Source organism: Astatotilapia calliptera, chromosome 11 (assembly GCF_900246225.1).
Source record: "Astatotilapia calliptera chromosome 11, fAstCal1.2, whole genome shotgun sequence".
Lineage (NCBI taxonomy): Eukaryota > Metazoa > Chordata > Actinopteri > Cichliformes > Cichlidae > Astatotilapia > Astatotilapia calliptera.
The window spans coordinates 7,660,803-7,674,040 of NC_039312.1; the positions used below are offsets into that span (position 1 = coordinate 7,660,803).

Consider the following 13,238-nt stretch of genomic DNA (forward strand, 5'->3'; position numbering starts at 1 on the left):
AAGGGTTGACTACATGAGCAAACAGCATATTCTAATAATATCATTTACAAGGCTCTGGATGCATGACATTGTGACTGTGGCTTCCTAAAAGTTTGATCTTAAAATCACCCCATACAAAATCTAAGTTCAATCACACACGTTCCTGCATTTTAAACAAAAGTGAGCATAAACATACAGGATCCAGATCCAGAGGTAAAATCATGATCCATTCACATTTAACGTGAGTGCTTGTGTGTGTGAAGTAAATGTGACTGCAGAGAACAGGTCAGAGAAAATCTGGTATGGCCTATATATGTTTTATTTTTACTTAAATCTTTAGAACATGAATACAAATAACCACTTTTATTCAACTTGACATAAGAAATCTAACAATATAAGTACTCAATCCCTCTCTATGCCAATCATAAACAACAACTATGTTTTTAAAGGATCTTAATCTGGGGGCAAAAAACTATCACATTGACTTCTGAATGCGCATGACTGTTGGTTATATAGTGTATAAGACGGCACGCTTTGAAGTTCAGTTTTCAGTGCAAAAGTCCTACACATAGAATAAGGCAAAAACTTTCTAGAAAGATTAAAAACTATACAAACACTGTTTAAAGAGAAAAGTTTTGCACAGTTTACGCAGACATAGGAAGGCCTACAAGGGTATACAAAACACATTGGTGTTGGTCCCAGTATAGATTAATATTGGCTAGTATATAATAACCCTTTATACTTTACCTCGGTTGTCCTAAAGTGGAGGAAAAGGAGGTCTAAGAACACCCTAGATTAAAGCATTTGATCAAAAGGTTCCTCCGCAATCATTCATTCATACAGTTCGATGGCTACAATTATAGTATAGGCAGCACAGGCTATAAATATAATGAAGGATATTTCAGTTATCTGGGTCTCCTCTGCTCCATCCCATTAGGCAGAAATCCTGCAATGATCGGCACTGGCCATATGAGAGCAGCAACACTCCACACAATGATAACCAGAGTCATAAAACAAGCCACAAGTGTCGACTCGATGGGTTTTCTGTTCAGCCTCCAACTTTTGTCCCCCTTCAGCTCGTCGAGGCTGAAATCCACGCAGCAAAAAGTGACTTGATCCCCGGTCTGCTGGCCCCTTGACCTACCCTGACCGAACTTCCGGTACCGGGACATCCCGCAGCCCACGCACAAGCGCAACTCCTGCTGACCCCCGGTGACTCCGAGGTGCTCGATGACAACGGGCGAGATCACCCTGTTGAAAGACGCGGCGAAAAAAGCCCTGCCGTGGTTGTTGGTGGTGTAGATGATAACATCACACTGGAAGCCGAAGCTGCTGTCCCAGCGGGCCACCAGCGACGTGGGCAGGAGTCTCTGGACGCTCACGTTGCACTGGGACAGACTCTGCATGGAGGAGGCGTCGGGCGAGGCGTCGCTCTCCTCCACAGACCTTTTGGAGAAGCGCACGTCCACCTCCAGGTTCGCCAGGAACCTGTTGGAGGAGTTGATGGGCGGCAGGAGGAGGTCCTCGTCGCTCCAGCCTTGACATCGCGGGAGAAGTGCGGCCACCGCGGTCAGAGCCAGCAGGAGAGTCGGAGAGTTGTTCAGCATGGCACAGGGCGCGTCTCTCCTGCTCGCATGGTGCGGTGACGATCGCCGGAGACGGACGAGATGTGCAAATGTTTAATTCACCAGTCGCGAGTGTTTTTTTGTTTTTTTAACGCAGCACCCAGCGGAAAGATTCAATTCCCTGCTCGGCTGATACAAATGGAAACGTCCAAAGGCTGTCATGCGCGCATCCCCCCTCCCTGCGGATGTTTCTATCCGTCTCGTTCTCCAAATGTGCCCATCTATCGGTACACAGACGTAGCAGGATGGGAAGAGCTGTGCGCTCTCAGCTCCGATCTTCACTTCCTGCCGGTCACTTCAGGTGTGAGCGCTGAGCATCAAAACACAAAGGAGTGGTTTGGGGGGGGGGTCTCTAGTGCTCCAGTGCGCAGGAGCTCAGTGCATTACATATTTTCTAGTCATGACATACACATGCTTCATAAACCTACCACACCAAAAATAAATGAAAGCGTTATACAGAGAACGTCACGTGACCGTATAGAGGCCAGTTAATCAGCTGCCCTCAATTTATTTCTCAATTTATTCCTCTGAGGCACCAGGAGTTAGCAGCATTACCAGAAGTTTAAAAATAATCACGGGTCCCCCAGTGCACCCCTTTAGCCCCACTGAGCTACATGTCAACACATGAGAGAAAATCTCAAAAATTTCTTTATTTATTTGGATTTATTGAAATATTCACCAGGCTTGCTACATTTCCCGCACAGAGACATTTATTAAAATGTTAAAGTGCATTTTTTTTTCAATGATTTGGCATCAAAAACGTGCAATTTCTAAAATCTCAGTTATACCCAACTACAAAAAAGCTTTAAAATGTCTTCTGACAGGGAGCAGTATTATTATGGTGGGGGAGCAGCAAATTCTGCGTATATACAGGTGTCATATTAGAGTCTGTTGATAAGACAATCCATCATTTGGAGCAGACTGAAATATGGATGTTTGGATGAATTTGGTGATTGCCCCACCTTTTTACCATCAGCAGCAAACCAAAAAATCAGCACAAACAGACATTGGTCACTGATTTCAGATGACGATTGTTATCGAGGGCAATTAGAGAAAAGTCTCAGGCCTTGATCCAGGGTGAATGGAAGAATCCTTACTGCCACTGCTTTTCCTCCAGTGATGAGGTCAGGTTAAAATTTCAGTTTGACTGCAAATTCACGCTCCCTAGGGGTTTCTACAGCCTGTGCGAGTTGGGGAGACGTCCCCGTGTAGCACATGCGTGTCCATATGTTTATAAAAGTGTTTGAAGTATTTTGTGCCACAGAGAAGCATGATAGGATTTCAGGTGATAAGGGACAACAGCATTACAGCAAGGACGCAGCGACTTTGACTGTTGTTTCATTTGACGAACTGAGCTGAGAGATAAGAAGTTAATCCACCACATGCAGGAAAGATTAACCTCCGGACCTTTATTTATTCAGATCAGATTAGATTCATTGAGTTCAGCCTGAATGATGGTCTCTGAGCAAACAGCAGGGTTTTAGTGCCTTGCTCAAAAACAAGTGCTGCTCTTTCATTTCCACACAAGTAGCTATACCTTGACCGGACACTTTGTTAGGGGGACCTTGCATGGACCCTCTTTTTGCCTTCTAAACTCCCTTAATTCTTCATGGCACATATTCAACAGAGTGCTCAAAACAATCCGAGATTTTGGTCAGTGTTAACATGACAGCGTCACAGGGTTGCTGATTTGCTGGCTGCACATCCATCCAAAAGGTGCTCTACTGGATTGAGAGCTGGAAACTGTGGAGGCCATTTCAGTACAATGATCTGATTGTCATGATTAAGAAGCCAGTTTGACATGATTTGAGCTTTCTGATGTGTTATCCTGCTCCAGCCATCAGAAGATGGGTACACAGCATGAACAATACTGGACATGGTCAGCAACAAATTTAAGCATTTAAACTGTGGCCATGTGGTACTAAGAAGCCAAAGTGTGACAAGAAAATTACCCCCCACACCTTTACACCACCCCGAATCATTGATACAAGGCAGGATGGATCTATATTGTGACCCTGCCATCCAAATGTGGAAGCAGAAATGGAGATTCATCAGACCAGATAATAGTTCTCCAGTCTTATATTGTCTAATATTGGGGAGCCTTTGTGACACGAGTAGCAGTGCAGTCTCCTGCTGCTGTCAACTGCTTCAGCGTTTCATGTTTTGTACGTTCAGAGACGCTCTTCTGCACACTTTGGTTTTAATCAGTGGTTATTTGAGTTACTCTTGCCTTCCTATCAGCTCAAATCAGGCCAGCCATTTTCACACTGACCTCTGACAACAAAAAGGCATTTTAACCCATAAAACTGATATTTTCCCTTTTTCAAACAATTCTTTATAAACCCCAGAGAGGTTTGTGTGGGAAACTCCCAGCAGATCAGCAATTTCTGAAATACTCAAGAAACAACCATGCCACATTCAAAGACACTTTAGTCACCTTTCTCCCCCATTCTGATGCTCACTTTGAATTTCAGCAGGTCTCTTTGACGATGCCTTAAAGCCTAATAGCTCTGAGTTGCGGCCACATGATTGGCTGATTTGATAATAATGATGTGTAACTAATACAGAGACTGTATGAATAAATTCTGTCTGAACAATTTCAGCCTTTATCTTCCTTTAATGAAGTACGTGTTAATTCTCTAAAAACTGACAATCTAATAAAATTATATTCAAGTTTTTTACACACATTCAGTGATGAAGCATCCATGAGAAATACTACAGCATCATTGTTGTGTCATGACCCCACTGATGGGGAACTTACCTGGCACACACATCTAAAATCTCAGAGTTTTTGTTGTCTGCAGGAATATGGGGCCAGTTATTTGTACTGCTGTAACGTACAGTTAGACAACCGTATGATAGGGTGTTGCCACATTTTATTTCTGATTAAGTCAGGGAATGAGGGAAGATTATGATCTTGCCTAAATTTGTCCCTCACAGAGAGATGTTTTTGAGCGTCCAACACAATTTTTAGTCGACCCTTCCCACGTTGATACTGTACCTCCTTTCTGAGTTAAAAGGCACTTTTGTGTAAGCATGCTCATTCTGAACATTCTTTTGTCCTTCTGTCAGGACAACCTATTAATGGGTATCTCCTGCTGGATACATAAAGCCTTGCTGCTGCTCAAAGATAGCTGCAAGTTCAAATCCACTCAGGTCTAATGACGGTGCCACACACAAGCTACACAGCTTCTCAGCAAGCACAGAAGGCCACTCATGAAAGAAACTGTCCACATCCGTTCTTTTTTCCTTTTCAGTCATAAAACAGCCGCTGCATGCAAAGTGTCTTCCTGTAGTTACCCAGAGTGAAAATGCTATCTTTGGGTTGTCGTTCATTCTGCACATGGCAGAGCCTATTCAAGACAGCATATATAAGAAAAAAAGAATGAATTTAAAAGCTTGTGTGACAGTTTTTTGTTATTTAAGTGTGTTACCTTCTCACAGACTCAGACTGCCCATTAAGAGGAACAATCTCTCTCCCCAAGTTCTGAAGAATGTACTTTACTCGGCATTGCTATTTTTAAAATGATGTGTTTGTTTTTCTTTCTCAGTCCGAAGCTTCTACTTATGAAGCTGTAAACCCAATAGTCCATAACCCCTTTACTTGTTTGCTCATCTACTCTCCGCCCTTTGAGCTTTCTTTATGTTGGTGCTTGTTTCCTTCGACCGTATTGTGCACTCAGGGGAAACCAGACACATCAATAAACATGTTCCTCTGCAGCAGCAGGGGTTTTCGTACACACTGTGTATCACCTGGCTGTTCTATCTGATAGGAGACACAATCCCCCGCCCGCCACCCTGCCATCTTTGTGTTATGGATCCAGCACTTTATCACAAACGGCCAATATGATTACACCTACAGCTGGGGACACGGCTGCAGTTAATCTCAAGGGATTTTTTTTTAGCTCTAATGATAGTTTCAGTATTAGGACTGGTGGTTAAACACCTGATCGCTTTTTGGCAGGTTGCCCTGAGCTGCAAAATCTCACTAACTCCAAAAACTTGATGAGACCACGACCAACCTTTCTCCTTTTACCTTTTGAAAGAGGTTTAAACTAGTGTCTTAACATTTGGCATTTTTGAAGCATTTGTACTTTTATTTATTAGAGATGCATTGCATTTGTTTTTGTTTTTTGTTTTTCATCTACAGCATCATTGTTTAGTCTTTTCCCTTTATTTTTCTATAAATTGCATTTCTAGGCTAGGCTTCAGCTCCCCACAACCATAAATTGCACAGGCAGGTAAGAAAATGGAAAGGTGGTCATTTACTTCGTGCCTTATGGTCATGTGTAAAAATTCAAGAGTTCTGGTCCAGAATATCTGAAAACATTCATGATCATTTAGGGATTCTGTCACACACGATTCATTTTAGGCAGCGACTCAAAATCAGAGGGAGAAGACTAACATTTTTTTGACTGTTTGGTCAGACACATGCACACGCTGGAGGTCGTTTTGTTGGGCTCTCGCAGTGCTTCTGCTGTTCCCCCTCACACAGGCACAGGAAGCAAAAATAGGACCTGCTGATGGGTTGATCCAGAAAGCCAGCTCGGCTCATGTAATTCATGTAATGGCCACTCTCCGGGATCTCCTGCATACTCATGCGACTGTGTTAGGAGACACAGGAAACCTTTATGTGACAGCAGCAATAAGGACTCTAGTAAAAAGCAAAAGTAGAGACAAATCCGTCAGGAGCCATGAGGAGAGAGCAACGGACACTGGACGCCGTCTGCAAAAAACATTCTTTTTGGGGGGGATTACCACTGCAGTGCAACTGTAATCACTTTCATTTGCATTAAAGGAATTGAAATGGGCTCACAGTGGTTTAAGTTTCCCAATATCAAGTGTTCCCTTCACTGTTTTGATCAGTGTAGTTTGTTTAAAGGGCTCCTAGGTGTGGAAAGACAGGGGTGGAGACCTGAATATGTGTTTTTATATTATTTTCTGTGCATTCTGTCCATAACAACAACAACAAAGCAAGATGGATGGATTCAATGCAAAAAAGCATCATGAGCAGCAACTGCTCTCTGCCCTTTTGATTTTAAACAAAACAAGACACTAAAGGTTTCCCTGAGGTGCAGATTGATTACGGCCGTTGCTCTTACTGTGTCCATCGTCCTTAAAGGGTTCAGGAAAAGCCAAATTATCCTCATGTCTTAATTGCTTAACTTTCATAACATTCTCTTCTTCAACTTTTTAAACAGAGGGTATGTCTTTGAGGAATTAATTATGTCTTTTAGCAGTCTACTTTTCCCAACAGCTTAAATATAATGCATCAGGAAAGATAATAAGCTATTGACAGAATTAGAGTGAGGATTATTCTGTTTTATCTTCGCAGAATGAGATGAGATATGGACGCCTCTTGTATGAATTGTTTTCTCCTGTGCTGTTTAAATGGTGTAATTTGCTCCAGAGGCCTGCCTTCGTGTATTTGATGTGAGGGCCAGCTGAAAGATACCTTGGCCTCAATTTGCACCTGAAAGCTCCCGTGTGCTCGCCTCTGTTTAATTATGACAGCGTATCCCACTCGGTCTTTTTCTCTTTTTTTTGCTTGAAAACAATCGTGTAGTTGTACTGCTCTCTTTCTGTGCACTGAGACATCTCTCTGGTGCACGCAAACACTCCCACACGTTTCCAAATGCCGGTCCCTCTGCATCAGAAATGCTCCAGACAATGTACTGGTGAGCCGAGCAGGAAAATGTAAATGACTTTCTTGTTCATTAATTATGCTATAAAAATGTAAATTGCTCTGGTGACAAAAATGCAAATGGACTAAGATAAAGGTCTCTTCTGCTAAAGGAAAATGTATGAAAGATTCATTTCTCAGAAAATGTAGCTCTTTATTTTGGAGACCAAAAGAGGAGAGACCTGCAGCAGCTCCTGGCTGGCCTTCATCAGCTCTGCGCTGGATCAGACGCCATTAATCTGACCCGCTGGCTCTCACACACAACTGACGTAATTAGAAGTCAAGGATTGGGGACGCAGCTCCTCATAGCTGTGGTGTTAAGTCGCTTGTTTTACATCTGAGAATCTCCTGTCTGTTTCCAGTGGTCCTGTCATACCACCAATCACTGCCAGGACTTATCACCACGGCAACAAAACTGCATTTCCCTAGTAGCAGGGGAGTAGTGGGGTGCCCGCTGATAAGGAATGAATGGTCTGTTTAGTTGGTAATAATAAAAATAATAATAAAAAGAAATGAAAATGAAAATAATATTATTATCTTTGTTTTTATTGTTATATGTGGACTTTAGTGGTGAGGATGCTGCGGGAGATCAGAGCAGCCAAATATTCACAATAATAACGTGCTCAGGGACTGTGGAGGAAAAATAACGCACCGGGCAGCAGGCCTGTCTGTCAGACTGTCCCTCTCACTTAATTTTTGAAGAAGTAACAGGCTCCTAGTCAGAAAACGACTGGTTCAGGCACAGACATGATGAAGAAATGCAGAAGTGGATGTGATGCATCTTTTACATTCAGGTTCTTGAGGGAATTTTGAACAGGTTAAAAAACTGAAACTAACATAACTTACAGTGATGGAAATACAGTTAATGGTTTATTTATAGGGAGACTTAAAGATACTTCATACACTTTAGGAATGGACTCTGAGACCCTTCTTCTTTGAACTGATGGACAGAGGAGGTCAGGCAGGAGTATCCGTGGACTGTGATGTTCACAAGCAACACTGTGATCTGTAGTGAGAGTAGGGAGCAGATGGAAGAGAACCGGAAGAGGTGGAGGTATGCACTGGAGTGAAGAGGAAAGAACATGAGTGGAAGTGGGACAGAATAAATGTGTGTGAATGAGACACACAGGAAGACAGGTGTACGAGTGGACCTGCAAGGAGCTGAGGTAGTGAAGGTGTTTAAAATTCAACAGACGTGCACAAGTGAGGTGAATAGAGTGCTGGCATGGTGGAGTTGGTGGAAGTGAGTGTCCGGTTATTTCTGACAGAAGGATAGCAGCAAGAGTGAAAGGGAAGGTTCACAAGATGGTAGGGAAACCTGCTATGATGTATGGTTGAGAGACTGTGGCACTTCAAGTTTTCGCTCAGAGTGACCAGAACAGACAGAATTAGAAGAGAGTACATCAGAGGGAGTGACAGCTTAGGGTGAGGCAAGGCTAAGGTGGTTTGGATGTGTGCAGACGAGGGAGAGTGGATATACTGGGCAAAGGATGGTAAATATGGAGCTGCTAGACAAGAAGGGAGACTACAGAGAAGCTTCATGGATGTAGTGAAGCAGGACGTGCAGAGGGTTGGGGTGACAGAAGAGAATACTAGGGATAGGGTGAGATGGAGGAAGATAATCTACTGGGATGATCCCTAAAAGGAGCAGCCAAAAGAGAAAGAAGAACTGTGTTCATTACCTGGAGTCTGATCTAGCCTGTGAAAGCTGGGGGACCAAGGCTTTTCTTCTATTTCTTTTCCACCAACACAATGGCCAACATAAGAACCAGTTTCCACTAAAAAAAAGACAGGTGCTCATGCTAAAAAGCTGCCACCAGCATCGCACTATAAACCTTAAACATGGGACACTGAGATAGTCCACAGAGGTAAATCAAACCTGAATAACACAAGTTGCTAGTGAAGTTCATTACGGGATCTTTTTCATTCAGCATTTTTAAAGGTTAACCCACATTTCCCCTCCAAAAAGCTTGTCATTTGATAAATGTATAATATCAATTCACTTTAGATCGTTCTAGCCTGTACATGAAGGTCAAAGGTCACTCTTTTGAGGACACCAGTATTCACATTCTGAATCAAGGAGACGAATAGTTTGAAAGATGTGTAAAAGAGGCCATGTATGTCCACTGTGAACCACCATTGCTGAACAGAGGTGGTGGCTTACAACACCAGCTGTCAGCCACCTGCAGTGCAGTCTTGAGATCCCTTCTCAGGCACTTTAACCCCCACTCACTCTTTGCCTCTGGTGACCTCAATAGATCACATGTTGGGGTGGGACAAAGTCTCACAGAGGTTTGACCCTTATGCCTAACCTTCCATGTAACCTGACATACACCTCCCAACAAATGAAGCTGCATGTCAGGTTGATGCACCACGCAACGACTTGAGTGATGTGGTTAAAAGTGCTTTACACTTACGATTTCTTTCGGAAGTATGAATCAAGCTTTAACTTCCAGTGGTGGCAATTTCCCATACCTTTTTATTAACACCTTGGCCCATGTTAGGTTTCACATGACAAATAGTGGGTCAAGACCATCAGGACTACCTCCTTACATCTCTGGAGCTCTGAAAAGGAACTGAAGAAGCCTCTTGGATAAGAGTTGAAACATTCTTCGCAAACTTAAAGAAGTCCAGTTACCATTTTCTTCAAACTCCTAAGACTACTCGGATGATCGAGAACTTACAGAGACAACCGGCTCTACCAATGTGTTTTTACTAAAGCAGCAATATATAACAACAATAAAAGTAACCAGATATTTATCACTGATTCTTTTCAAATGTCAGCAGCATTTTAGAGGTGTAGTCTCTCACTGTGAAGGCACAAACAGTAATACACTGCTGGGTTGATAAAATATAAAGACGTATTACAATCTCTTTTAGATGAAAATTTTAATCTAAGAGTAATTATGAAACACGAGTTTTGCTGATTTTAGTTAAAGTGCTTGTTTTTAATGAATCCACTCAGTACGAACAGGACTCACACTGAGTGGATTATGCTGGTGGATAATTGCTTACCTCTGAGTTGTAGTTCAGTAGGACAAGTACAGGCATCTTGTAACCGCTACTGTTTCAGTGAATACTTTGAACATGAATATGATTTTATGAATTCTAAGACTGCATAAAGCAAAAAGTCTTTATTTGACTGTTAGATTGTGAAGGAAAGCAATTAGGACGCTCATGAAGACACGTAGAAATTACGTTTTAACTTGAGGACATAACAAGATGACAATTTGGAGAGTCATTGTATCGGTTTCTTAATCAGATTGTCGCCTCAGCCAGGCTTACAGACGGTCTGAGTGCATCTAGGAGACTGCAGAGGGATCTGCAGAACTGAAGAGCTGTACAGTAATTAGCAGCATTAACTGCTGAGGAACTGCTCTGAAATCAGGAGAAGTGCACGGGGAGCCAGAGAAGAAGACATAACAAATGTGTAGTTGTGTCAAACAGCTTGTGTGTCAGATGACTGAAGTCCTACAGCAGTGTGGGAAAATTAGAGCGGGAGCGATCAGGATAGATGGCGATACTGCCCGAGAGCTCCCAGCAGATTGTTTAAGATCTTCCTCCAGCTGCAGAGCTGGTGCTCTGTAGAACCACGTTTCTCTTTGAGGTCTTGGGCTTGCACAAGCACAGATAAGTGAAGGACAAGCGAGGCTGTTGACGTGAAACACAGTCTGGAAATAACATCATTCTTATCGGGCTCCCTGAAACACAGTGTGCAGAGATGGTGTGAGATTGCTTCTCCGTGGAGCCACTTCTTATTGAGGTGGATGTGGATTGTGAATCACACGCCTGTTCGGGAAAGGTCACCGTGGACAGGTAAAGACAAGCCAGACCCAGACTCCCCTCATTTGCTTCCCAGCTAACGCATTGCTGCTCCAGCAGCTCTGCGTGGTCGTTTGTCATCTGGTTCTCCGCTCGCGAGGCGCAATCGTCCTCCAGAGCAAGGGGAGAGGGAGCGATTACCATGGGTTGTTTGTCAAGGTGTGAACAAGGTGGATGCGAGTAGAAAAAGAGGATGATTGGTTGCTTTCAAAAGTGATTTGTTTGAAAAACAGCAGAAGGCTGGGGTGTACCTGAGACTCTGAGAAACAAAAACACCCTGAATACAACAAAAAATTACTGATGAAAAGACTTTATTTTACCGAGGAAGGATGCCATCCAAGTTTTAAAATGTTAATTAGAGGAGAAATATAAATAAGTGGAGCTCTGAGACAAAGCTGGCCACTGGAAAAAGGACGAGACTTTCACAGAACTGATTCCGTGTGTGTGTGTGTGTGTGTGTGTGTGTGTGTGTGTGTTTCTCTATAGATTTAAGAAAAAAAGAAACAAAAAAGAAAAAAAAACTCTGGCTTAGTTTAGTCAGACTCTCCCTGAGGACACGGAGCCTCCATCTGCTCCTGTTATAAGATACCTAACACACACATCCTGTTGTTAGAGGACCATTATTTCTTTAAAAATGACTTTGAGCAGACAATTTTCACCTGCTGAAGTCTTCACAGCAGCCCTGTAAACACATTTTATTTGTCAGCTCCTGCATGAACAGCAACCAGCAACATGAACATGAAGTCACCTTTAAGTAAGAAACATTTCCGTGATTGTTTTTTATCTTTTTATTTGATAGAGACCACAAGGAGAAAGGAAGCGTAAGTGGAGAAGGGAAGTTCATCAGCAGGGTTAAAATCAGTCAAGAGGTTTGTGATCATAAAGGTACCCCAAGCTTCACAAGCAGGATTTTCTGGTTTCTAGGTTAACTGGCAACAGTTACATGTCAGTAACATGACTGGGTATAAAAAGAGAATCTTAGAAGGGGAGATTTCTCAGAATTAAAAATGAGCGCAGATTCACCAGTCTTAATGGAACAGAATAAGTTTCTGCAGCAAATTTGAATACCACATTGGCTACAGTATATTATGTCCTCAAAAGATTCCAAGTATATGGCAAAATCTCTGTGTGTGTGGTTCAAGGCTGAAAACCATCATTGATCTTTGGGTCCTCAGACTGCACTGCATTAAAAACAGGGATGGTTCTGCCATGGAAATCACTGCATGAGCTCAGCAACACTGTCTGTGAACACAGTCCACTGTGTGTCCTCACAGTGTGCTCTACCGTTGCAAATAAGTCATTGTGAACACAATCCAGAAACACAGATATCCTCTCTGAGCCAAAACTTATTTAAAATGGACTGAGAGTAAAACTAACACTGTTCTATGTCAGACAGATCAAAATTTGAATTTAATTTTATAAAACATGGACACCTCATCCTCCAAACTTAAGAGAAGAGGGACCATCGAGCTTTGTCATTGACACTCAGATCAAAAGCCTGCATCGCTGATGATATGGGGGTGCATTAGTGCCCATGAAGGTTGCACATCTGGAAAGGCACCATCAATGCTCCCATACACATGGACATCTTTTTCAAGGGAAGACTTTACATATTTCAGCAAAGACAACAATAAAGTGCATACTGCACCTGTTACATGCAGGCTTCATAGTAGAAAAGGTGTTGAACTGGCCTGCCTGCAGTCGGGATCTTTTTGGAAACCTTTCAATAATCATGAAACGAAAAATAGGACACAGACAAGAAGACACAGGGATGACAAGAATGGGACAACATTCCTCTCCCAAAAGTTCAGCAGCTGCTCTCCTCAGTTTCCAGATGTTTACAGACTGTTGTCAAAAGAAAAGTGAATGCTACACAGTGGTGAACATGGCCTTATACCAACTTTTTTGAGTCATCTTGCTGCCCTCAAGCTCAAAATGGCCTCATTTATTCTTAAGAATTTTACATTTCACGAGTTGATATGTTTTCTATGTTCTATTGTGAGTTGACTATGGGTTTATGGGGGTTTACTGGTAATATTCCAAACTGTTTTTGTTTGCAATTTGCACAGGGTCCCAACTTTTTTGGAGCTGGGGTTGTACAATGATGTCAGAGCAACATAGTTGCACCT

The 13,238-nt window shown here is 42.6% G+C and overlaps 1 protein-coding gene across 1 annotated transcript; it reads right to left on the minus strand.

Moving 5' to 3' along the window:
• Positions 1-275: 275 nt before the first annotated feature.
• On the minus strand, positions 276-2,289 carry tmem158 (transmembrane protein 158). Its single transcript, XM_026184913.1, has one exon. The coding sequence runs from the start codon at positions 1,584-1,586 to the stop codon at positions 885-887; it is 702 nt and encodes a 233-aa protein (XP_026040698.1). The 5' UTR covers positions 1,587-2,289; the 3' UTR covers positions 276-884.
• Positions 2,290-13,238: the final 10,949 nt, after the last annotated feature.

Bases quoted from the DNA above. Each gene is read 5' to 3' on its own strand.
- tmem158 (XM_026184913.1), bottom strand. From the start codon at position 1,586: ATGCTGAACAACTCTCCGACTCTCCTGCTGGCTCTGACCGCGGTGGCC.